Here is a 27,145-nt window from a genome sequence, read left to right as displayed (position 1 = left end):
TGGGCGATTCCGGAGACGCCGTCTGTATCGTTCAAATAAAAACAACTTAAAAAAAATATAATTATAAAACTGATCTTTTAAAAAACATTACAACCTGTCATATACACTTTACGTTTAAGTATATTTGATTTTTTTTTCCTTTTTTTTCTGTCAATTACATTTCACATGGCTTGTAATTTACTATTTACTATCCTTTTTTATTTTATTTTTTTAATGATTTTTATTTATTAATTTCCTGGGCAGAGCATCACTGGATCGTTTTCATTCATTCACATTCTCCCCCCCGTCCCCGTTTTTTCCCACAATCCCGAGCGCGCGGAGGGCTTCGTCGCCGGTGATCTCTCCCTCCGCAGAGCCTCTGGAGCCAGGCTTGCTGGTGGCTTGACTGTGCTAAAAGACGGCGAGAAGCGTCCGACCCGGCGGGGGAGGAAGCGAGGCGAGGAGAGAGCAGGGGGGGGGAATTTACTTATCCAGTGCGTCCTGTGTTTGGAAACGAGCGAGAACGACACGGGGAGAGCGCGGCGTGTCCCTCCATGTTCCACGCGTATAACCTTCGTCGGCGCCGCGCGTTTCCTGACGCGGATAAACTCTCCTGCAAACTCACACACAGACAGACAGTCGGGTTCTGCGGAATGGGATTTAAAACAGCACTTTGAAGGGGGGGGGGGAAACGAGGAGGTATTTTTTATCCCCCCCTACAACCACCACCACACTTGGATGTCGTGGGAAAACCCTTTACGCACAGAAAGAGGACGCCGTTTCTTCGGACAAGGTTTGCGCTTTTTTGACTGAGATCGGACGCGGAGATGTTCGTAAGGCGGCGTACAAAGTGACGTTCGTGCTGCTTTCGGGCTCCCCTGGCTAAAGCTAACAGGCTGCTAACTAAGCCTGTGTGTGTCGCCCTTCATTCCTGGAGCAGAGGAGGGGCGCTGGGGCTTTTGTAGCATTGCAGATCTGCCCTGCATTTTTTTTTGTTTTTTCCTCCCTTCCTTCCCCGGGCTCGCTGCAAAAGAATGGATCCGCGAAACGGACTCGGGGGGCTTTGCTGATCCGCGTTGAACTGTGTTGTTTTTGTTTTGTTGTTGGAGAACTGTTTCCCCCACTTGGAGGAAAGAGCAGGAAGGGCAAGGGGGAAATCCAACCGGCCCGGGGCAGCAGCAGCAGCGGCTTTGGGTCGACTCTGTGGCCACTTCTTCTTTATATCATTATTTGTTTATACATAGGGGGCTCTCACAATGGGAAAGTGCACATCTTTTCCATGTAAGCAAAACGCAGCAAACGCTATGTTGAATTAGCTGCGGCGAGTCCAAACTTTTTCCTTTCCTTTTTTATTTTCCAGGACAAATTGAAGGGAGCTTGAGCCACTCTTCCCCCTCCCTCTGAACTGCGTGGGGCCACCCTATCAACAAGAACCCCTCTTTTTCTTTTTTTCGAGTTGTTTATCTTTTTTCTTTTGTATAATCACCTCCACACACCGGGAATAATACACCATGTCGGGAGAGGTGCGTTTGAAGAAGCTGGAGAAGCTCGTTATGGACGGGCCGGTTCACTCCAACGGCCACTGCCTGAGCGTGGAGACCCTGCTGGATATCCTGGTGTGCCTCTACGACGAGTGCAACAACTCCCCGCTCAGGAGAGAGAAGAACATCTTGGAGTTTTTGGATTGGGGTAAGGAGAACGACACTGGAAATGCGTGCGTAATGTTGGTTCACGGTGCGGCGGCGGCCCTTCCTCCCTTCTCCTCCCCCCCCAAACACATTCCTTTTATAGTAGCAGTGTGGGGCTCACTCTGGCCTGCCCTGCTCTCTTGTCAAAGCCCAGGCAATGGGAAATGCGAGGTCCTGCTTTTTCTTTTGTTTTTATATGTTATGGAAAGAAACATCACTGGATTTAGTAGGTGCCACAGTGGAAGACGCACAGAAGCGAAAGGGACACTCACAGTTTGATAGGAAGCCAGGAAAGCTCTCAAACATGTCTTAGTGTATGAGCGTGCACACTTTTTTAACTAACACAACACTTGGCCTTGTCCTCTCAGGTCTGCTTTGAATGCCGTGGTTTGTTTTGCTTGTCATGGGTGTGTGTGCAGGTTGAAAGGCTTGTTGATAGCCTAGCTTAGCCGCCTGCAGCCTTATCTGATGCAAAGGGAAAGAAAAGTTTGAGGCAAAGATTGGACATTTTGATTGGGTTGTTGTAAAGGGGAAGAGCTCGTGCCCCAACGGTGAAGGCGAAAGGTGAGGTGGGATACGGAGGGACCACACAGGCAAACGGCTCAATCATTGGTGCAACTGTGAGCGCCTGTGACATCCAGGGTTTAGTTTGTGCATGAAGCAGGAATGTGAACAACTCAACCCTTTTTTTTCCTCCTCCTGTGTGACGCAGAGGCCCAGTTTGTTGCTGGAGCATGCCTCTCTGCCTGCCTTTGCCTGGCTCTCTTTTTAAAACCCAGAGAGGAGCGCACAGCCAGGCAAATTAATAATGAGAGCGGTGAAATGAAAAAGGGAAAGACAGTTTTGACAAATGTCCCAGGACATTCTTGGGTAACAGTTTATGACAAAAGTATAGCCTTTCAAACATGTCTGTTTATGTAGCCGAACCCATCGCTTTAATCCTGCCTGTCATTCCTTGGGAACTAGTTGGTACCTGAAATTCAGTTTTAGCATAATAATAAGGGAATATTTTAGGTTGATTTTGGCGGCTGTTTCAGCTTTGAAACAAGGGCTGCACAATATTTTGAAAGATTGACGTTATTACAAGAAGTGAGAGATTTAACCACTTTCTCATGGCACCACAGTCTAAAACAAACACGCTTGGTAGTAGCAGAATGTTCAAAAGTTCAATTACACATGATTTTCTCAATCGCACCCATTTAAGTCTCCATAAGATTGTTTAAATCAGGGGTGTCCAAACTTTTTTTCCTGTGGGGCCGCATACTGAAGCGTACACAGGGTGAAGGGCCATAGATCGGTGGTTAGTGCTGCAAAACCTTTGACTAGCAGAGGTTTAAATTGCGCCCACACCTTTATTTCTGCTCAAAACCTTCATGCAGCTCTGTCTCACAGTAAAAGGTTAGTTGTTTGGTTAGAATTGTGTAGAATTATTACATTTCAAGTAAAAAGGACTATCTCTGATGATGTGTCCCGATTCAGCAAGAAGGCAGAGGGCCACCAAAAATTGGTCTTAGGGCCGCATTTGGCCCCCGGGCCGCACTTTGGACACCCCTGGTTTAAATGTAGTAAAATTCACTGTCTTTAGTTGTTTTTGGACAAATATCACAATTACAGTATATTGTTCTTGAAAGACATTTGGTGCAGCCCTGATTGAAACCAATTCCTGCACTAAGTGAGAACAGTAGTGCCATTAGGGCTGAAACGACTAATCGATTAATCGACGACTAATCGATTATTGAAATAGTCGACAACTATTTTAGTAATCGATTAATCGTTTTCTGGTTCACACAGACTCAAATGGAGCAAAAATGACATAAAAATGTTGTATTTTTGATAAAAACCTACTTTGATTTTATATTTAGGGTCTGTAGTGTTTTGTACATTGTAAATTTCATTAATAGAGCCTTCAAAAAACATTTCCCTTCAGTTTACTCCATCAACACATCCTCAAACAGCGCCACTTAAGCTATAATGTGATAAAAAAAATTGAAAAAATAACATTTTCCTACACCATTCACAGCCAAGCGATTCATCGTAAAAATAATCGATTACAAAATAATCGTTAGTTTCCGCCCTAAGTGCCACATGATTAAGTGAGATCAGTGGACATTTCTTTATTCACTGTCGGAAATATCACCGCTCCACATAGACCATTTGAAGTTCGATTTATTGAGCCAGGAAAGTATCGCGATAAACGATATTATCGACTCTAACGATACTAGATACAGTCAACTCTCCTCATCGTATCCTACAATCCCACACAAGCTGCAATCAACATGAAATATAATGTAGCTCAGTTTGCTTCTGTTAGAACTCAAAGTTTTACAAGAAAAAACAAGAGGAAAATGCTTATAAATGTACAGGCGATAAATATCGAGCCTAAAAATGTATCGTTTATGTGTTATTTATTGAAGTCGATGATAGTGATTAACTTCTACCCTGGTCAATGGCTCACCTCCCGAACAACACCGCTCCATCTCTTGCGTTACTTAAAACGTGTACTGATGAAGTGACCAAATACAGTAATGCCCGAGCTCCTCCGGCAGTCATCCTTTTGGCATGCGCGGCTGTAAAACACTCAAACGGCGTTAGCGTTCGGCTGTGGCCGCGTGCCCACCATCTGGCCCGCCTTGTAAAACGTGCCAAAGTGGCCCATGGCTCCGCGAAACCCCTGGAAGTGACTGGATTTAGTGCCTTTTTCCTCCTTTTATTCCCCCCGTCCCGCGCGTCCTGTTTCCTGCTTCTTTCGCCGATGCCCAGCTGTGTCACTGTGGCCTCGCCTCAGTTGTGGACCGGGACCATCTTTAGACGCCCACGGTCCAGACGCCTTCAGATCCCACTGCAGAGCCATCTCTACCGCCCTGTCAGAGTGTTTGAAGCTCCAGTAAAGTTTAAGTTTAGTTTATTTCAGTCAGTATCTTCACACAGACACGATCGACGACAAAACATGAAAACACTGAAACAATTGAAAAGGGTTTTGGCTGAAGTGAAACATTGATCTAAAGCCAAACCCTTAATGCAACTTCATAGCAACTTAGAGTAAACAGCAGTTTTACCAAAAATGATTATGTTTCTGTATCAATTAGTTACAAAATTAATTCGCACAAGTCACACATCAAACAATAATGTAATAAAGACAAAATATAGTGCACACAGGACAGTTTATATGTGAGTTAGCGCTAGTGCCTTATAATAGGGCTGAAACGACTAATCGATTAATCGACAACTTATCGATTACTAAAATAGTTGTCAACTATTCCAGTAATCGATTAATCGTTTTCTAGTGAACACAGACTAAAATTGAGCAAAAAAGACATGACAATGATGTATTTTGGATGAAAACCTACTTTGTTTTTTAAAGTGAGGGTCTGCAGTGTTTTGTACATCGTAAATTTCATAAACATCTGTCTTTGTCTCGTCCAATCAGAAAGCAGAATTAGCACAAAGAGCCTCCTACAAACGTTTACTTTAAGTTTACTCCATCAACATGTCCTCAAGCGGCGCCGCTTTAGCTTTATGTGATAACAAAATTGAAAAAAATACAATTTACATGCACCTTTCACAGCCAATCGATTAATCGTAAAAATAATCGGTCGATTAATCGATTACCAAAATAATCGTTAGCTGCAGCCCTACGTTATAACTACTAATTACATTAGATTTGAACATTTTGTTGAGTTTTTTAAGGTGTCATTCAGAATATTCCAGACGTTTCCTCCTCTGACTGAGACACATCTGGCTTTGGCGTTTGTTCCAAATGCACTTTTCTGATAGATATGAGTTCCTCTGAGATTATAGCCAGTCTCTCTGGGTTTAAACCTTTCTTGTTACATTCAGGAAGCTTATGGTTATGAACCTTATACATAACAACAGCTGTGCCAAGATCAACTAAGTCGTGTAGTTTTAGTATTTTTAGTTTAATGAACAAAGGATTTGTTGGGGCTTAATAATCTGCACAGCTGACTATTCGGACCGCTTTTTTTTGTAGGATAAAAACGGGTTGGATTGTACTTTTATAATTAATACCACACCATCATTTCGGTTTGGAAGAATGAGAGCGTTGTATAATGAGTGATTTTTGATTTACAACTGCTTTGATTTTGCCAATTATTTTTGATACTTTTGATTCCACATAATTTACATGCACTTTCCAATTTAGCCTTTCACCAACATGTGCTCCCAAACATTTAGTATGACACACCCTCTCAAGTTTAAGTCCATGATGCTTCTATAAAACTGGGAGTATATTGCTTTTTTTTGTTGTGCCAGTGACACCATAACCGTGACATTTCCTTGTGTTGACGCCATAAACTCCAGCAGACACAACACGCGCCGCAGACGGGACCAGGCGCCTTATTTGTCCGGGGCCGTCCCGAGAGGCTGCTTGTTATGCGTGCCTCTTTAACTCCGGAGGGGCGCAGCCGAGAGTCCCCTGCCCTCTCAAGTTATCGCTAATGAGTCGAAATGAGATCCAGAGAGACCCCGCGGTTGAACCCAATGAATTGGATTTTCAAATCGACGTCCCGAGAGGCTGTTGTTGCACTTTTTTTTTTTACAGATCCCGACTTTGGAATGAACCGTCTTATCGGTCGTGTAAGTGGATGTCAGTGCAGTTGCTACGAACAACCAGCAGCCAAACAAACGCTAAGATGATTCAGACGTTGTTCATTATGTGTCATGTGGGATTTTAAGAGCTTGTTCTAAAGAAATATGACAAGAATTAGGTTTTCTGATTCTGAAATGACACAAGCAATGAACAGTTACTTCATGGGTGCTTTAGAGAGAGAGTTGTGCTTGTTCTAGGTTATTACCATTTAAAGGAACAGGCCACCGTTTTTGCACACTGAGATATGTTCTTACCTGAGCTTTGACGAGTTCTTTAGGACCTGTCTGATCTTCCCCCGTGCCTTCAGTCACGTAAACACAGCGCAGACGGCGTTAGCATTTAGCCTCTCCCTCTCTCCTCTATAGCTCCAAAACAGGTCAAGATAGAAGCTACCAAGCTCTTCCACGTTTTCCCTATTTAAATATGGTTACGTGAAGTGTTCCACTACAAAGTATAATTACACAAAATGAAACAATGTGGATTTTCTAAGCGGATAAAAGGGGGAACTATATTGTAAGGCGTAATAATACCAGGAGTAGTTCGAAATCCGCGCAGTAATCTTCACTTTACTGCGCAGTACCCTTCACGGTAACACTTTACATTACGGGCCGGTAAGTCCATGGTACTTATAGAGGTAATTACTGGTAATGACAGTACAGTGGTAATTACAGGATAGTTACTAGGTTATCATTATGGAACTAAAAGTCATTATTCAGTCAATTATTAGTCATTAGGGAGAGCCAGAATGACCACTGTATCTCTCATTACTAAGAGATACAGTGGTAACCCCTAGCAATGAAGGTCATACTTCTATGTACTTTGATACTTTAAATGAGTAGTTTCAGTGATACATCTATGGTGCTTATTGGTAATTCAAGAATACTACAGCAGCAATTCATAAGTAGTAAATGTGGTACTTCTACATACAGATGTCATTTCTAGGATTGTGTATATACTATACTATAAAACAACATAAAACAGCATTAGGGAAAACAAGAAGTACAACCTTCATTACTAAGAGTTACCACTGTATCTAGAAGTCCATCCAGAAGTAGGATTACCGGTGTAATTACCACTGTAAGTACCAAGGACTTACTGGCCCGTAATGTAAAGTGTTACCATCTTCACTTTACTGTGCGGATGCCGAACTACTCCTGGTGTTATTACGCCTTACAATATAGTCCCCCCTTTTATCCGCTTAGAAAATCCACAGTGTTTAATTTTGTGTAATTATACTTTGTAGTGGAACACTTCACGTAACCATATTTAAATAGGGAAAACGTGGAAGAACTTGGTAGCTTCTATCTTGACCTGTTTTGGAGCTATATAGGAGAGAGGGAGAGGCTAAATGCTAACGCCGTCTGCGCTGTGTTTACGTGACTGAAGATCAGACAGGTCCTAAAGAACTCGTCAAAGCTCAGGTAAGAACATATCTCAGTGTGTAAAAAACAGTGGCCTGTTCCTTTAACTCCTAATAAAGAGGAAACAGGATGTCTGCCAACACTTGTATCTCCCAGTCATTTCTCTTTTTATAGTTTTCTTTCTCGGCCAAGTTTGCGGATATTACTCAAATCAACGCCGCTATTGTTTCCTATAGGGTTGACTCATTCCCGATGTAGCGACACGGTTAGCCGCCTGTTGTTTTTCCAGGCTGGGCTTTAGTTCTTTACTCGTGATGTCTGTTTTTCCTCCTCCAGTGTCAACAGAAGTGCACCTGTTGGAGATGATTCGATAATTAAACACCTTCCCCTTTAAACACGCTCATGAAAACCAGATTTCGCTCAGATCGGGGGAAGTTGCAGAGTTTGTGTTCCTGCCTGTTCTGGACCAGGGGCTTTCTGTTTACACTTGTGAAATTGTTCTTTACCTGAAATTAATTGACATATTTTCAGCCTGGTACAAGCTGAAAATATGTTTTTGCTTGAGAGATTTGTTGAAGTTGGCGACATACTTCCGCTTTGGTCCTATAGCAGGAAAATGGTTCAAGATGGGCCCAGTCAGTGAAACCCTAGCCGCCTCTTGCTCGCGAGTGATCCGCCTTTGTCGAAGTGGCTCACACGCAAACCATCGGATTACCTCGGCGTCCCGTCCCCTCGCGCCTCCTGGATACAGCGGCACCGGCGTCCGGGGACAAAGGGGGGGGCGGCCATGTTCCCCTTTCATTCTGGATGGTGTATGTGAGGCAGCGAGAGGAGGACAAACATTTGTATTGGGTTTTGCCTCTCTGACTTGTTTGGTGACCTCATTCGGGCTGAAATGGAGACCCCTCCATGACCCGCAGCCACGGGGGGAAACCGACCCGGGGAAGTACGCTGAATCCTGATGCCGTTTACTACAGGCATTACAGGGGTGCAGCACTTCGGATCATATAGTGGCACATATATGTTCGCACAGTGTGTTTGCATTCCTTTGACGACAGAAAAGTCATTACATTCACTGCAAAAAGTGCCCGACTAAAAACAAGGAAAAAAATCTTAAAACAAGACATGTTGTCTTGAAAAAATTCTGTCAAACTGTTACCCAGAATATTTTTCTCATCATTAAACAAGAAAGAAACACTAAATTTAAGCAAATAAATAGCTAGAATTAAGCAAATTGGAAGAAAATGGAATAATTTAAGGAAAACATTCTTATTTAGTGAAGAATTTTGGATATTTTACTTAAATGTTGCTTGATTTGAGTAAAATTTTCTAAATTACTCACATTTTTGAGCAAAATGTTCTTAATAAATACTAATATTTAAGGAAAATATTGCCCGCGCCCGGGGACCCGTCTCCATGATGGTCAGAATCACCTGCTGGAGGATTCACCTATTGTACATGTTTTTAGTGGCAGACACGGGGAGAACATGCTCCACACAGAAAGGCCCCGTCCTGGTGGGAATCGAACCCGGGACCTTCGAGCTGTGAAGCTGAGGCTCTAACCGCTGTGCCACCGAGCCGCCCACTTTAAAGAATGGAATGGATTATTTGTCGGAATCAGTTCTTAAATTGAGTTGTTGTGATCTTAGTTTTTCTTAAAATAAGAAAAAATATTCTTTGTCTGAACCTGAAGAAGATTCAAAAAGTTTTTCTTTCTTGCTACAAGAAAAATTAGCATGTTTTTAGCAAATTTAGAAATGGCTAGATTTTATTTCCTAAAACAAGATTTTTTTCCCAAGCAAACTTTGCTCAGTGAGACATTATTACTTTTTAGGGAAAAAATAAAACTTATTTCTTAAAGTAAGACATTTTTCACTTGCTTAGAATCCACTTTTTGCAGTGTTGCGCTGGTTTTAGTGACAAGGGCTCCATTGATGAGCCAGAACTTTATCTGCTGGAGACGGGTCAGTAAATATTGGCAGTTCGTCCGAAACCTTGGCTGTGACGCTTCGTTGTTCTTCACGATTTTATGACGTCATCGTGAATGACCAAATAGTTTCATCCGTCATCCCTCTGGTGTAAACTCCTCTGCATAACGTACACTGTATCGTCTCCTTTGAGAAATCCCCTTTTCCTGTTTTCTGGTCCCCACTTCCTGCTTTTTGTTTGGCCTCGTCCTCTTCCTGTCCCGGGGCGGCTGGTCGGGAGTGGGCAGCGGTGCCAGCCCACAGTTGGCAAACGCCGCGCGGCTCTTTCTGACCTTTTGTCTGCGACGGCTCGGTGCTCGGTGCAGCAGGTCCCAGCTGTTCACCCCCCCAGCCCACGAGAGCTCCACCCAACCGGGCCCGTTCCTCTGGCAGGACGCCCCGCTCTGCTCACAGCTCCAGCAGCACCCCTCCTAAACCCTTTAATGGTGTTTTTGCCGAATAAGGCAATCGCACAGGGCCTAAACTCCAGTCCCTAATTGCGAACTAACTAAACAATGTCAATTTAAGCTGATTAATGACACAGATTCAACATCCAAGGAGCAAGTCGACGGCTGTGTCTTCCAGTTCTGCACAATATTATTTTGATATTGTGATAAACTATGTCATGCGTTTGTTCCATTAAATTTGAGTGATTTGTTTTTCCACGAAACTGTCGAAACTGGGTTCAAATGGAATTCAATTTGGAGAATCTTTGCGCACGTTTTTTATCTCCCACGTGTTGGTGTATTGACAGAAAAAAAAGGCTGTCAGAGGAACTTTTCTTTTGGCTTGTCAGGAACAGTGTTAATTTTGACAACATATTTTTGTCTTAGTCTTTAGACGAAAATGTAATTTGATATTAGTCTAGTTTTAGTCAAAAAAATATCTTCAATTTTAGTCTAGTTTTAGTTGACTAAATTTAAGACGAATTTAGTGGACTTTGCATTGATAATATTCATTATAATCATGTTTAATGTTGTTCCTCTGCTTCATGGAGCTGCTCCACATGAACAAAGCTCAGAGCTGATCCTTTGGCAGAGAATTTACATGATCTGAGGCTCTTTCAGGCGCTCAATAGAAGTTTGGATGATTTTAGTCTCTCCCTTTCATTTTTATTTAGTCTGATTTTAGTCGACTAAAACATCTGGACATTTTAGTCACAGTTTTAGTCTCATGAGAAACTTTTAATTTAGTTTTAGTCCAATTTTAGTCGTCAAAAATATCACTTTGACTAAAATTAAGACTAAATATTTTAGTCGACGAAATTAACACTGGTCAGGAAACGATACGGTTATGGACGTTGCAGATATTGGCGTCTAAATTTGCAAAGTTACCTTGAATAAACCGCCCCGTAACAGATTTATCACGGTCTCCTTGTAGGAAAGAGAGGACCAGTCAGTTGAAAGATATTGAAATTTGGCAAATCATGAGCAAAGTGCAAACTGTTGTGTAAGGGATGCAGTTAAAAGTTCAATTTTTGACGCCGCAAACAGACGATGGTCAGAGTAACCTATGTTTCCTAATAAACATTGTCTTCAGCAGTCCGGGCGTCACCTTCATCCAACACTTCCAGTTCATATTTCACAACTAGTACTGCAGTGGCCAATATGGAAGAACTACAACACTGTGCAGCTCTTTTACGCAAGGTTCAAACTCAGGCTACGTAAAGCAGTGGCTTGTTTACCTTGATAAATCCTCCTCGTAGTCCGTCTGAAGGTAATGCAAGTGTTAATGGGATGATCGGGGGTTCTTTCATGTCCCCCTGATTTCTCTGGCCAGAAAAAAACACAATTGCCACTTCGCTGCCTCCGGGTCAGAGGCCCCAATACACACACACTGCACAAAGTAATTAACTTGATTAGTATAAACATCTCAATTTGAGCATAATAATCCAAATTTTTGTTGTTTTGACTAGTTAAGAAGTTTTTCGGCCTTTTTCCTAGATTATTTCACTTGTTCTGAGATGTTTCTGCCTCGTTTCGATACATTTCGTCCTTATTTCAGGTCATTTTCTTTGCCAATGGGGTAAGAAAAACGGTCTTATCTCATTGGCAGTTTTACTTTCTTATTTCAAGCGAGATTTACCTTAAAACCAGTTTGAAATGTCCTCAAACAAGCAAAGTGAACTTGCTCCGATCAGGAAAAGTGTCTAAATTAGCAAAAACCGCTCAAAACAAGATACATTTCCTCAATTCAAGTCATTTAAGACACTGCTTGATATTTACTTTTTGAGGTGCACTAATAGAATCATGAAGAAGAAGCTAACGGGCTAACGGGCAAAGCTAACTGCGGTCTACACTACAAAAAGTAAATCAAGCATTGGCTTAAATGACTTGAAGTGAGGAAATGTTTCTTGTTTTGAGCGGTTTTCACTCATTTAGACACTTTTCCTGATCGGACCAAGTTTACTTTGCTTGTTTGAGGACATTTCAGACCAGTTCTAGGGTAAATCTCGCTTGAAATAAGAAAGTAAAACTGCCAATGAGACAAGAACAATTTTCTTTCCCCATTGGCAAAGAAAATGACCTGAAATAAGGACGAAATGTATCGAAACGAGTCAGAAACATCTCAGAACAAGTGAAATAATCTAGGACAAATGCCCAAGAACTTCTTAACTAGACAAAACAACTAAAATTTGGATTATTTTGCTCAAATTGAGATGTTTATACTAGTTAAATACTTTTTGCAGTGTAGCGCCACTTAAACAGTATTTACAGCCACATTTGAGTGATTTTTTTTATCTCCATTGTGTAGTTGGATGTACAAAATCCCTCTCTCCCTTTGTCCATGAGAGTAAATACTACACAGACAGAAGTAAAACATTGAGCTGCTTGGTTCTGCTTTAAATGTTGTGGGATTGATTTTTGGCCAGTCTATTTTACTGAGTCTTAACTTATTCTCCTTATTCTTTGAAAGACAACACCTCAATGAATCCATTTGTGGAATAAGTTTACTTTTTACTTTACTCGTCCGGGTTCCTCAGGACGTCCTTGTTAGCGCAGGAAGTGGTTGTTTTGCTGCTTCCTGTCTGAGTGGCCGGCTTTTTCAGGGCGGGGACTGGGAACAGGAAGCCGTACAAGGACTCAAAATGAGGCAATCCCGACCCATCGCGTACATGATGTCATCGGCGGAAGAGGCACAGCCGTGTTGTTTTGTGTCACCGTCCCACCTTTTATTTCTGTGGACGAGACGAGGCTCAAAACATGTTTGTTTCCCGCTCGTGTGCGATTCCCCTCTCATGCCAGATGCGTGTTTGTTTGTTGATTCGGACACTCGGAAGCACAAGTTCTCAGACCAACGCACTTTGTCGCTCCCGTCCCGCTCACAATGCAGCGCACTGAGCTTTTCCCCCATTGTTTGGAGGGAAGCCACAAACAATTGGCATAGCTGAGGGGCCCATGTGGAGTGGCCTCTTCTCAGCTCAGAGTTACACGCTGATCAGCTGAACCTGGCTGATCCCTTTAAGTCATTCAATTTCTTTTTTATTCATTCAAAAAAACATCATGATGGGAGTAATGCATTTCCTTAAAGCGGGGGTATTATGCAAAATGGATTTTTTCAAGCTTTCCATCATGTTATTCTGTCATTCCCTCATTAAAAACATGCCTGAAGTGTTGCCTTGGCACATTCACGTATTTTTGAGTAATCTGTAAAAACTCTGATGGCGGCCATTTTAGGGATAGGTTTGCCTGAGTCCTCCTAGGAACGCCCCCACCTCCTGGAGACGCCTCCGAGCTTTCGTCACCAGCCGAGTAACCAACCACTGCTCCTCAGCAGAACCCCCTCCCCACTGATGCCACAGACAGCGTGTGGAGGGGGCGTGTCTAAAGGCTCAGAGGTTTGTGACCTCTTAACTCCCGCCTGAACCGAAGGGATCACATTTTATTTCCATCATTTTTTTGGTTGGGTATTCAACTCATTTTTGTACCTTTTTCGTCATTTTTTGTAATTTTTTGTCACATTTTTGTAATTTTCTTTTTTTTTGGTCAAATTTTTGTCATTTTGGGTTTTTTTTTGGTAATTTTCTGTCACATTTTTGTCTTCAATTTTTTTTAAATAAATTTTTTGTCATTTTTTTGTCATATTTTTGTCACTTTTTCGTCCATTTTTTGTCAATTTCTTGTGACATTTTTGTTACATTTTTGCCACTTTTTCATACATTTTTCGTCACTTTTTGTCACATTTCCATCCTTGTTTTCGTCTCAGTTTTGTTGCTCTTTTCACAGCTTTTTTCCAGAAGCTTTTGCACTGGGGTAAAGCCAAACAGGAGAAAATGTGCTCGGTTCAGGCGGGAGTTAAGAGGTTAAAGAGACAGAGGCCTATTTCAAGACATTCACTACGGCCATTTTGAGAGAGACATTTTATACAAGGCAGTTATTCTAATTTACTGCATTTACAGACCAACAGAAGGTTTGCTCATCATTGTAGTGTGATATAGACTGGTGCTGTGTGAGTGAAAAAAGCATAATACCCCCTCTTTAAAGGCCTTTTGCATATCTTTTCTTTTTCATCAAGGAATGAAATTGATTTGAAGATGCTCCTGCTATTATCTCTGCTGTGTCCTCACCGTGTCTTTCGAAAGAGCACTATGGATTTCCGCCATGTGGTCGGCCTCGCCGGTCTCCGAACGTGGCGCGCCCGGGGCTTTGTGCGGAGAAACGCCTGCCGTTGATTGTGATGTGTCATCAGGAACGCGGGCTTCCTCTCCACTCCTATAGGAACCGCACAGGTCGTTAGCCTTTCAGGAGCCGGAGCCCGTCACTGCACATGGCTCATGACAGACGCTTCTTCATCGACTTCATTTCCCCCTTTGATTTATTTATGTACTTTTAATCCGTTTAAATCGCCATCATTTGCAGCTCGCAGACAATTGAAACCGGAAAAAAACCCCACAGTGATATTGCAGTTAGGGCTGCTCGATTATTGAAAAAATAATAATCACGATTATTTTTGTCATAATTGAAATCACGATTATTCAAACGATTATTTGTTGCCTTTAAAAAAATCCATCAAAAAAGTGACAAAAATCCAGCAGAAAAGTGACAAAAATCCAGCAGAAAAAAGACAAAAATCCAGCAAAAAAGTGACAAAAATCCAGCAGAAAAAAGACAAAAATCCAGCAAAAAAAGGCAAAAATCCAGCAGAAAAAAGACAAAAATCCAGCAAAAAAAGACTAAAATCCAGCAGAAAAAAAGACAAAAATCCAGCAAAAAAAGACAAAAATCCAGCAGAAAAAAAGACAAAAATCCAGCAAAAAAAGACCAAAAATCCATCAAAAAAGTGACAAAAATCCATCAAAAAAATTGCAAAAATCCAGCAGAAAAAGACAAAAATCCATCAAAAAAGTGACAAAAATCCAAAAATTAGAAAAAAAAATATATAATCGATTTTTTGCGATTATGCTAATTTTGTAATCGTTTACTGTTGTAATCGAAATTGTAATCGAATTTCGATTAATTGCACAGCCCTAATTGCAGTCAATATTTACACTGCCCAAAAGGAGCAGCCTGATTATAAAGTTGTTTTGTCCTCTTTTCATAATTGGAAAATGGCCATAGAGGAGTTCACTGTGAAACCATGGGATTACAAAAGTGGGCATGAATTCCTACTTATCAGGAATCGGCGTGACTTGGATTAAGCCATTTTTTTTAAGCGCAGACCAGCTCCGTCCTGCAGCCTTGAATCCAATCCGGTAGACACAACAGTTCAGTATTTGCATATCTCTCCCAGTCCATTCTTTCACACGCCATGACTAACGCAGTGCAGGAGGCGCAGACGTCGGAACAGGTCGGAGAACGCGTCGAGGTTCCTCCTGCCGTCTCCTCCTCTTGCTCGTCTTCGTCACCCGCCGGGCACTGACAGGCAGGACGAGCGGCGGGATGAGCGGCGCTGTGCGATGACACGGGGGACGTGCCAAGAAATCCAGTCGAGCGTGTTTATCTCTGATGCCTGGAGTCAAGTAAAACTATGCAGATCGTTTATTGATTTAAATTACATGTTCCAGCTATAACTTGTGTAAGCTTTACTGGATCATCACCTCCATCGATTAGTGTCAGTCATTAACTAGACTGCAGTTATTACTGTAAGCCAGAATGAATACCGTAAATTCTCTAATACTGGCCTGTATTCCATTAGAGGCCGGGTCTCCGACAGAGGCCGGGTTCGTGGCTGGCGGAGGCAAATTAAAGCCGGTCTCTAAAACAGGCCGGGGCTTTTATTAGAAACTATAGCGGTAAAAATATTCCCCATGTTAGGAATTTGTCTCATACTGGTGTAAATGAAAACTCACGTGCAGGAAGTAACAAACTGAACCCGGGCCGAGGGGGACGCTGCGGAGGAGCTGATCCGAGCGTAACTTTGACACAGATTTAGCCACTTTTCAAACCTCCTGTGACGATATTTGGAAACAGGGTAAATGTTGTGTGACCCTCCAGGGTTTTAATAAAGTCTCCATCGCGTCTTCAAAGCACGTCCAGCTGCTCCGTGTGCAGGTCAGTCCCACGCCTCAAAATAACTCCTCCCATCAGCGCGAGCGTCTCGTCTTCTCTCGGGTCAGTCTCATGATCGATCACAAACACAAACGCTCCGTCTAAACTCGCCTTTTACACAAGATAACAACAAATAATCCGGTCCGTGGTAAAAACGAAACAGAAACCTGCAGTGACACTGATGTCAAAGCTCCGCTAACAGCAACGAAACACTTCCTGTTGTCCCGACAAAATAAAAGGCGTCAATGTTCCAGCCGCTGGGAGAGGGTTTGAAATGTTAATTAATAAATTAACCTAATATTTTAGGTGCAAATGGACACAAATCTGTTTTTCTTCATTTTCGTGGTCGTCCGTTTTGCTCAAATAGAAATAAAGGCCTGTCTCTAATTGTGGCCTGGTTCCAATAAAGGCCTGGTCCTAGATGCCCTTGAGTAAATAAAGGCCCCGGCCTATATTAGAGCATTTACGGTACTTCTATTTGGGTCACTGCTTGCCAATAAGTCCTATCAAAGCTTCATCGTGGCCATGTTTCCAAACTCCACACAGGAAGCTTGCACCCGGGCTGTGTATCAAACCCGGGATCTTCTTTTCGTGAGGCGTTTTGTGACTAGCCTCTCAGCCACAATGCCGTCATGTGTACTTGCCTTTTCTCATGCGCCGTTTTGGCTTCATTCGCTACAGGTTTATTCCACACCACAGCTGCCAATGTGTCAAGCGCTTTGGTTTGCTCTTCCTACAACAGCCGACTGCGTCTCCGAACGGGACAGTCCTTGTAGACGAGCTTAAACTACCAGAGCAATAAACTAAGGGGCTTATGTGTTTACCATATGCTCCGCTCATCATCCCCGTGTTCTTGTTTTCTAGCTCCATCTCCAGTTACTGCGCTAAATGACGGCGCATGAAGCCAAACCACCAGCGCGGACAGCTTTTTTGTCCCGGTGCGCCTGCCGTAGCCTCCCCTCTCTGCTCTCTGGGCTCAGCTGTGTGTGTGTGTGTGTGTGTGTTGTGTGTGCGTGAAAGCGCTGACTCAGACCACAGCCCCTCTCTGCCGCGCAGCCTGTGGAATCTGGAGCGGAGGTGCAATGTTGGAAAGGAGCAGCTGCTTTTCGGCTCTTTGTCCAGCAGAGCTCTCGGGCCCGCCGCCTGTCCCCGCGTTTCCCTCCGTCGATGACTTCTGTTCCGCGGGAGATGGAGTAGAAATGCATGTCAAGCTAAAGCTGCCCATCTCCTCGCGTAGCTAAGCTGTGAAAGCTGTTGGCATCTGCACAGTCTCTGGTTTAGAATAGAATAGAAAAAACTTTATTGTCTACCATGCACAATGATGGCAGAAATGTGCCTTTGGTTCGCTCATACATTCTAATACATTTGCCCGGCAATGAACATAATAAAATCACACCACAAAAAGTAAATATCAAGCATTGTCTTAAATGACTTGAATTGAGGAAATGTTTCTTGTTTTGAGCGGTTTTCACTCATTTAGACACTTTTCCTGATCGGACCAAGTTTACTTTGCTTGTTGGAGGACATTTCAGACCAGTTCTTGGGTAAATCTCGCTTGAAATAAGAAAGTAAAATTGCCAATGAGATAAGACCAATCTTCTTTCCCCATTGGCAAAGAAAAAGACCTGAAATAAGGACGAAATGTATCGAAACGAGTCAGAAACATCTCAGAACAAGTGAAATAATCTAGGACAAATGCCCAAGAACTTCTTAACTAGTCAAAACAACTAAAATTTGGATTATTATGCTCAAATTGAGATGTTTATACTGACTTATACTGATCTAGTTAAATACTTTTTGCAGTGCAGTTCATTATAGAATCAGTTCACTGCAGACACAGCAGCAGCAGATTCACGTCACTAAGGAGAGGAAAAAGGAACAGACTGGCTGAGCGACATTAATACTGACAACTTATTCAGCTCCTTGATGGCAAAGTGAACAAAAGAGTTCCTGAACACATTTCTCTTGGCACAAGGAAGTCTGTGTCTCTGCCCTGATGGAAGATGCTCAAAGTGATGGGACAATGGGCGGCTATCGTCATCTGTGATCTTAATACAGACACGACTGCTTTACTATAATGCTGAGATAAACTGGTTTGTTCTTGGCCTCTTATTTTACTGCCCTGTTTAACAACTCTGCCAAGTTTAGCTTTGTTTTTGACACTTAAATGACCAAACCAAGAGACTATGTTAAATATCAGCACGCTCTCAATTAAACACTGATAAAGCCTTGATAAGATTTGGTCACTAACTTCAAAACCTCTCAGCTGACGCAGCAGGAAAAGCCTTTGCTGAGCTTTCTTGTAAACACAGTCAACATGTTCGTTAAATGTGAAAGAATTGTCCAAAATTGTTCCTAGTTCCTGGCTTTGACAATATCTCTTCGAATGTTTCAGAGTATGTGCCGACATCTTGAAAGCCACTGGTTCAGACTATCATAAGTTGTTGATCTCTGTGATAATGTGACTCCGCAGTGCTGCAGACTTCTTGTTCATTCTCATTTTGTCCTCATTGTCTTGCCCTTTTCGTCCTCTCCTCGTCCGCCTGCCTCTCCCTCTCCCTTCCTCTCCACTCTGCCTAGTGACAGCGAGAGCAGCTGTGCGGGGCATAAAACAGAGAGATGCTTTTTTTTTTTTATTGTGAGCACAGCCCCCGCGCCTCAACCGTGGATCAGAGCCTTTAGTGGAAGCACATGGCGACCGAGACCGCGCTGGAATCCGCACACACCTCCACAGTCCCCGGTGCTGCTTGTAAAGGAGAACCTCGCGCCCGAGCGACGAGGACAAGCTCCGCGCCTCCTCGGATTCGTCCAAACCAAATAAGGCTCGCGCTCCAGCGGCTGATAGCTGCTTAGCTACAACGTTTACTGCAGCGGTGCTTTGTTATGCAGCACACTCCCCTCTGTGTGACGAGACAGTCTGAACTCTAATGAGCTGTCAACGCATCCACGCTGCACAGGAGCTGCACAGACCCAGTGCTGCTGAAGCCCGAGCTGGCATCTTTGTAATGATGGAGACTGTTTGTTTCTCCATGTGGAATAAACCTGTAACAAAAAACAATCCCTATTTTATCTGCGTTGACTTGTGAGACGCAAACATGACATTTTTATTTGATTTGTTCGAGTGTGTTGTGCACCCACGTCAAGTTTAGCTTTTCACTCGGTGCTCGCTGGCTGCATAAGGGAAGCACAAAGACTTTAGATTATGTTTTCACCACTGAAACTTGTTTTGTTTGTCTTGAAAAGAAATCCACGCAGTTGACATTCCTTCAAAAAAGTGTGCATTCTGAGCACAGGTCTTCAATTAGTCTTTTTAAGGGGAGACACTACAGGCAAAACTCAATTTTTTCAGTTTTCAGGTTTTGGGCCAAATTGGTCTCTGAACATACAAGCTTTCACCCGGAAACAGAAAATATGACTAATCTTCACAATAACATGTTTAAATATTGCGCTGATTCAATGTTCCCCCATAGACTTATATGGGAGAATGCAATTTCAAGGGCCTTTTTCTCAAAACACATTTTTCTGTCATTGTGGCGACACTATGTCCACGTCAGTCGGACCTAAAGACTTCAAATTTTCCAGCCTTGGACTGAACAATATTTGGAAGATTTTTTCAGAGGGATTTTTGTATTATTTAATCCCTTAAGCCCCATTTATTGAGTTTTGAATGTCAAAAAATTAGGCGAAAATTACATTTTTACAATTGTTTCCACTAAAAAAACAGCTTATTTTCAAACTAAACAAGAAATCCCAAATCCCCTCTGAAAAAGTCTTGGTAACTCATTCATCAATAAAATGAAACCATAACTTTGAATGTAGCTCAATCCATTATTCAGATTTCGTCGCCGAAAAGATGGGAAATTTGGGGCATTTTTAGGCACAAAACACCTTGTTCTTATATGAAAAGATAAAATGACAGAAAACTTGCCATGTATTTTTTTCTCACATTTATGCCAGTTAATCGACAGCAACAGTTTCAAATTGATATCTGTAAATATAAATGTTTTCCCTATTTACCTGCAGTGTCTCGCCTTAAGTCTGGAAATATGCGTCTCTTTCAGTCAACCTTTATCTCCGTAATGTGTTGAAGAAAGCAGATCTCGACCCGAAACATGGACCGGTGTGTAATTGTGAGTTGGTGATTCTGCATTGAGCATCACATCCTGTGGTTTTTTCTGCTCAGATGTGCGAGCGAGCCGGTCTGTGGAAAGGCAAAGATAAACGAGCGTCAGCTTCTGCTCGGCGGTGCAGATATTTGCAGCTATAGCCTGGGCGGAGCTTTGACCTTGGTCTGTCTCGGGGTCAAAGTGAGGGCGACCAGAGCTATTTATAACATCGTCCATTCACATCTAGCCTTGTTCGTGCCTTTTCCAATCGGCTTTGTGTCGTGTGCATGTGTCTATGAACTGATCCTTCCCCTTATTTAAAACGTGTAAAACTTTCATTATTCGTTGCTTGTTCATATAGGGCTGTGCAATTAATCGAAATTCGATTACGATTTCGATTACAACAGTAAACAATTACAAAATTAGCATAATCGCAAAAAATCGATTATAATTATTTATTTTTTTTTTCAAAATTTTCTTTTTTAATTTTTTTTTTTTCACATTTTTTTTTCTTCTAATTTTTAATTTTTGGATTTTTGTCACTTTTTTGATGGATTTTTGTCTTTTTTTGATGGATTTTTGTCACTTTTTTGATGGATTTTTGTCTTTTTTTTGATGGATTTTTGTCTTTTTTTTGATTAATTTTTGTCACTTTTTTGATGGATTTTTGTCATTTTTTTGATGGATTTTTGTCATTTTTTGATGGATTTTTGTCACTTTTTTGATGGATTTTTGTCACTTTTTTGATGGATTTTTGTCATTTTTTGATGGATTTTTGTCACTTTTTTGATGGATTTTTGTCTTTTTTTTGATGGATTTTTGTCTTTTTTTTGATGGATTTTTGTCACTTTTTTGATGGATTTTTGTCATTTTTTGATGGATTTTTGTCACTTTTTTATGGATTTTTTTAAAGGCAAAATAATAATCGTTTGAATAATCGTGATTTCAGTTATGACAAAAATAATCGTGATTATTATTTTTTCAATAATCGAGCAGCCCTATGTTCATATGTTCATTGCATGTAGCACAGCAATGCCTCTTTGGGAAATCCTGTGGTCATCTTCACTGGCATCTCCATTGTTTTCCAGTGAATTGTCTTGTTTGTCGCTTCTATAAATAGTCGGCACCCTCATTGTTTTTTCCAAGCCCAGCAACGCCAATAGCGGACATACTTTACAAATTACTTTCTCTAAATAATCAGAGGAATGTTGTTTTCGCTCCCGTTCAGCGTGATTCAGATCAGGCTGGAGCTGAGTTTAAGTGTGTGCAGTAATAGCGCTTTGGGTAAACAGACGTGTAAAGGGGGTTACATAGTGAAGATGCCAAACACTTTTCACATACGGGATGCGTAGTGTTGTAGCACTGAGGGAAACGCTTGGATTTGGCCTGTTTTTCATTGATTTGTCCAAAGACTCCACATGCCTTTGACACCAAACCCAGGGTCAACTGTGATTTATCTCTTGTGCAGTTTTCTCTCAAATACATTAGGCAGTAATGTACCTCTATGTGCTATATACAGAGCCGTGGGAAGATGTTTTAGTTAGGGGGCGCTGAGGGACAAAATTTACCCCCAAAATACTTTTTCTGTGCATAAATCCGATTTATTAACCTCTTAACTCCCGCCTGAACCGAGAGCATTTTCTCCAGTTCAGCTTTACCCAAATCCTGTAGGCCAGTGTAACGCCTCATTTGAAAGACCTGCAAAACTAAATGGATCTTTTTCCTCACGTCAGATGATTCATCTGATTCATCATTTTTCATCACTTTTTTTGTTGGGCAGTCGTCTCATTTTTGTCAAATTATTCGCATTTTTTTGTCAAATTTTCGTCAAATTTTTCCCACTTTATTTGTCCATTTTTTGTACATTTTTTGTCACTTGCCACACAAATTATTCGCATTTTTTTGTCAAACTCATCCATTTTCTCGTCCTTTTTTTCTTCTTTTTTTTCTTCGTTTTTTCGTTCATTTTTTTGTCCAATTTTTCTCACTTTTTCGTCCTTTTTTCTCTCAATTTTTCGTCGAATTTTTCTCACTTTTTTGTAAACTTTCTGTAAATTTTTTGTCACTTGTCACACAAATTATTAATTATTAATTAAAAATTAATCATCCATTTTTTCGTCCTTTTTTTTCTTCGTTTTTTGTTTCGTTTTTTCGTTCATTTTTTTGTCCAATTTTTGTCATTTTTTGTAAATTTTTTGACACTTTTTTGTCAAATTATTCAAATTTTTTTTGTTAAATTTTTGTCACTTTTTCGTCCTTTTTTTTCTCAATTTTTCGTCGAATTTTTCTCACTTTTTTGTAAACTTTCTGTAAATTTTTTGTCACTTGTCTCACAAATTATTCGCATTTTTTGTCAAATTCTTATCCCTTTTTCGTTCTTTTTTTTCTTCATTTTTTTTCGTTTTTTCGTTCATTTTTTTGTTCAATTTTTGTCAATTTTTGTAAAAATTTTTGTCACTTTTTGTACATTTTTTCTCACTTTTTCGTCAATGTTTTCTCACTTTTGTCACATTTCCATCCTTGTTTTCGTCTCAGTTTTGTTGCCATTTTCACACCTTTTCTTCCAGAAGCTTTTGGACTGGGGGTAAAGCTGGAGAAAATACAGATAGATGCTAAAGCTTAATTGCTCATCTTTTCCCCTCCGCTTTAGTTTGATCCCCTTTAGGCCACTATGATGGAGGAATTGCCAAAAATAAACCATTTCCATGTAGTCTTCCAAATCATCCTCTCCATTTCTCAAGCGTATTTATCACATGTCGTTGTGCCAAGACTCTCCATGCAGGACTCCGCAGGTGCAGCGTCAGCCCTCGGGTCTTGGGCTTGTGTAAATCACCCCAGCAGTGACGGACAGAGTTTATCAGCGTCCAGTGAGGGCTGTGTCGTCAGTCGCCTTACGCGTCTCTCCTCCTCCTCGTCAAAACAGGAGCCGGCCCACGCTCGCTCAATCTGCTTATCACCGAGGTCACTCTGCTGTCTGTCTGTCTGTCTGTCTGCGGCCTTACTCCCTCTGAGCTCAGGTCCAGTAATGTGGATAAGCCTCACGTTCTCTTTACCCGCTTCCTGAACGACTCAGGTGAAGCAATAGTAGTTGTTGCAGTGGGTCTGAATAGTTTAAAGAGGGGGTATTCTGCTTTTTTCAGCCCCATAGCACCAGTCTATATCACACTACAATGATGAGCAAACCTTCTGTTGGTCTGTAAATGCAGTAAATTAGAATAACTGCCTTGTATAAAATGTCTCTCTCAAAATGGCTATAGTGAATGTCTTGAAATAGGCCTCTGTGTCTTTAACCCCTTAACTCCCGCCTGAACCGAGCACATTTTCTCCAGTTTGGCTTTACCCCAATCCAAAAGCTTCTGGGGAAAAAGGTGTGAAAATAGCAACAAAACTGAGACAAAAAGAAGGATGGAAATGTGACAAAAAAGTGACGAAAAATTTATGAAAAAGTGGCAAAAATGTCACAAGAAATTGACAAGAAATGGACAAAAAAATGACGAAAAAGTGCCAAAATGTGAAGAAAAAAAATGACAAAAAATTGATAAAAAAATGACAAAAAATTGATTACAAAAAAATTGAAGACAAAAATGTGACAGAAAATTACAAAAAAAAAAGAAAAAGACAAAAATGTGTAAAAAAAAAAAAAGAAAATTACAAAAATGTGACAAAAAATTTACAAAAAAAAGATACCAAAATGAGTTGAATACCCAACAAAAAAAATGATGGAAAATTTTTTTGTTGACGTGAGGAAAAAGATCCTTCCGGTCCAGGCGGGAGTCAAGAGGCCACGAACCTCTGAGCCTTTCCGACACGCCCCCTCCACACGCTGTCTGTGGCATCAGTGGGGAGGGGGTTCTGCTGAGGAGCAGTGGTTGGTTACTCGGCTGGTGACGAAAGCTCGGAGGCGTCTCCAGGAGGTGGGGGCGTTCCTAGGAGGACTCAGGCAAACCTATCCCTAAAATGGCCGCCATCAGAGTTTTTACAGATTACTCAGAAACACGTGAATGTGCCAAGGCAACACTTCAGGCATGTTTTTAATGAGGGAGTGACAGAATAACATGATGTAAAGCTAGAAAAAGTCCATTTTGCGTGTGATCTGCCTTTTGGATTTTTAAAAACATATCATTTTCAACTTGTTCAGCACTATTTACCTGCCATTCCTTGTTACAATCCCTGCGTTGACTTTTGTTGTGGCCATATGGCAGCGTTCCTCCCGCACGAGCGGCCCGTCCTGACATGCCCAGCTGTTGCCAGATGCATATTTTCAAAAATGCTTTTGCTTATACAAGTCTGTGCACTGACACCTTTCCTCTGCGCGTTGTAATTAGCAGTTAGGGCTAGCCTTCTGCGGCGGCCTCGAAAGTCACAGTAGTACCAGGCCTGCTGCACCGGGGCACGCATGTGTGTATATTTAGCGAAGCACGTCGAGTTCGCTCCATTTATTTTGAGAGCAGAACGTGGTAATTAAGTGGTTTTCTCTAGATTTGAGCCTGACTTAACCTTACAGCCCGCCTATTATTATTCTTACGTTGAAATGCCAGCGCTTGATATGCTGAAACGGAGCAGTGGCATTAGATGTTGCTGGGATTCAGATGTCAACACAACATTTGTTGAGAGTCCGACAAGATTAAGCAAATGACTTTATGATTACTATGGTCGATCTCAATAAAGTAAAATAAAGTAAATATCAAGCATTGTCTTAAAGGAACAGGCCACCGTTTTTACATACTGAGATATGTTCTTACCTTAGCTTTGACGAGTTCTTTAGGACCTGTCTGATCTTCCCCCGTGCCTTCAGTCACGTAAACACAGCGGATTTCGAACTACTCCTGGTATTATTACGCCTTACAATATAGTTCCCCCTTTTATCCGCTTAGAAAATCCACATTGTTTAATTTTGCGTAATTATACTTTGTAGTGGAACACTTCACGTAACCATATTTAAATAGGGAAAACGTGGAAGAGCTTGGTAGCTTCTATCTTGACCTGTTTTGGAGCTATAGAGGAGAGAGGGAGAGGCTAAATGCTAACGCCGTCTGCGCTGTGTTTACGTGACTGAAGGCACGGGGGAAGATCAGACAGGTCCTAAAGAACTCGTCAAAGCTCAGGTAAGAACATATCTCAGTATGTAAAAACGGTGGCCTATTCCTTTAAATGACTTGAATTGAGGAAATATATCCTGTTTTGAGCGTTTTTTCGCTAATTTAGACATTTTTCCTGATCGGAGCAAGTTTACTTTGCTTGTTTGAGGACATTTCAAACTGGTTCTAAGGTAAATCTCGCTTGAAATAAGAAAGTAAAATTGCCAATGAGATAAGACTAATTTTCTTTCCCCATTGGCAAAGAAAATGACCTGAAATAAGGACGAAATGTATTGAAACGAGTCAGAAACATCTCAGAACAAGTGAAATAATCTAGGAAAAATGCCCAAGAACAACTTAACTAGTCAAAACAACTAAAATGTGGATTATTATGCTCAAATTGAGATGTTTATACTGATCTAGTTAATTACTTTTTGCAGCACCTGGTTTGGAAATTGAAGGAATTAAATGGAAACGATTTTTCAATATAAATTGTACTGGAATAGAAAGCATGAATCTGTTGTTCAAGCTGAGGTTCATATTGAAACACCTTTATTCCACTTTCGTCAAGGCCATAAACTGAAATCAAAATCGAACATTTGTGATTCTTTATTTTGTCATGTCAAGCTCTTCACGGATGTAAATGATAAGTTTATAGATACAGAAATCCCAGCTTCTAATGTGGGAATGGGACGTCCCAGCATCACATTGTAGAATATGATTTCCCGAGTCTCCGTCCACTGTGGCTCCAGGTCGCTCCTGCGCACCCGGCCAGGCAGGTTTCCAGAGAAAGGACGGGATCTTGGGTTACCTCACCGTGACACGCTTTGCCGGAGGGAGATAAACACAGAAGACCCAGATTGTTGTGTAGTAAACAGAGCTGTGGATGCGTTTCCACTGGGAGCGTGCCTGGTCACCCTGGAAATGTGCACAGTTTTACCATGAACAAAAATACTCTATAGTACAAAATATGAAACTACACGAGTTAATCAAAAACTCGGTTAATCATGTAAACGATTAAGTCCAGTTTATTTACAAGAAGTGTTGTTTTATACAATGTGCTCTTACAGGTCTTGCAAAGAATTCATTATATTGATAAAAAGGAGCCACCAGTGATTGCATGGCTCAGCATAGTGTTAATTTGACAACATATTTTAATTTAGTTTTAGTCTTAGTCTTTTGACTAAAATGTAATGTAATTTTAGTCGAGATTTAGTCAAAAAAATCTTTTCAATTTTAGTCGAGTTTTAGTCGACTAAAATTGCATGTCAATTTAGTCGACTAAATTTAAGACGAATTTAGTGGACTTTGCATTGATAATATTCATGATAATCATATTTAATGTTGTTCCTCTGCTTCATGGAGCTGCTCCACATGAACAAAGCTCAGAGCTGATCCTTTGGCAGAGAATCTACATGATCTGAGGCTCTTTCAGACGCTCAATACAAGTTTGGATGATTTTAGTCTCTCCTTTTCATTTTTATTTAGTCTTATTTTAGTCGACTAAAATATCTGGACATTTTAGTCACAGTTTTAGTCTCATGAGAAACTTTTAATTTAGTTTTAGTCCAATTTTAGTCGGAAAAAATATCACTTTGACTAAAATTAAGATTAAATATTTTAGTCGGCGCTGACACTGGCTCAGCACTGTCAAACTTCATGTGAAAACTAGCAGGCAAAATAAGACAACACTGCAAAAAGTAATTAACTAGATCAGTATAAACATCTCAATTTGAGCACAATAATCCAAATTTTAGTTGTTTTGACTGGGTAAGTTGTTCTTGGGCATTTGTCCTAGATTATTTCACTTGTTCTGAGATGTTTCTGACTCGTTTCAATAAATTTCGTCCTTATTTCAGGTCATTTTCTTTG

At 41.2% G+C, this 27,145-nt stretch overlaps 1 protein-coding gene across 6 annotated transcripts in view; it reads left to right on the top strand.

Annotated features, from left to right (window-relative positions):
• Nucleotides 1-1,479: 1,479 nt before the first annotated feature.
• cdc42bpab (CDC42 binding protein kinase alpha (DMPK-like) b) overlaps nt 1,480-27,145 on the top strand; it is a 136,691-nt gene continuing 111,025 nt past the window's right edge. For all 6 annotated transcript variants that reach the window (XM_079571777.1, XM_079571774.1, XM_079571773.1 and 3 more), the window contains exon 1: nt 1,480-1,668. In XM_079571777.1, coding sequence (XP_079427903.1) covers nt 1,491-1,668 — 178 coding nt within the window. In that variant the 5' untranslated portion in view covers nt 1,480-1,490. The remainder of the gene's footprint in view (nt 1,669-27,145) is intronic.

The sequence above is a fragment of the Gobius niger genome, assembly GCF_951799975.1.
Source record: "Gobius niger genome assembly, chromosome: 15".
Lineage (NCBI taxonomy): Eukaryota > Metazoa > Chordata > Actinopteri > Gobiiformes > Gobiidae > Gobius > Gobius niger.
This window is presented reverse-complemented; position numbering and strand designations above follow the sequence as displayed.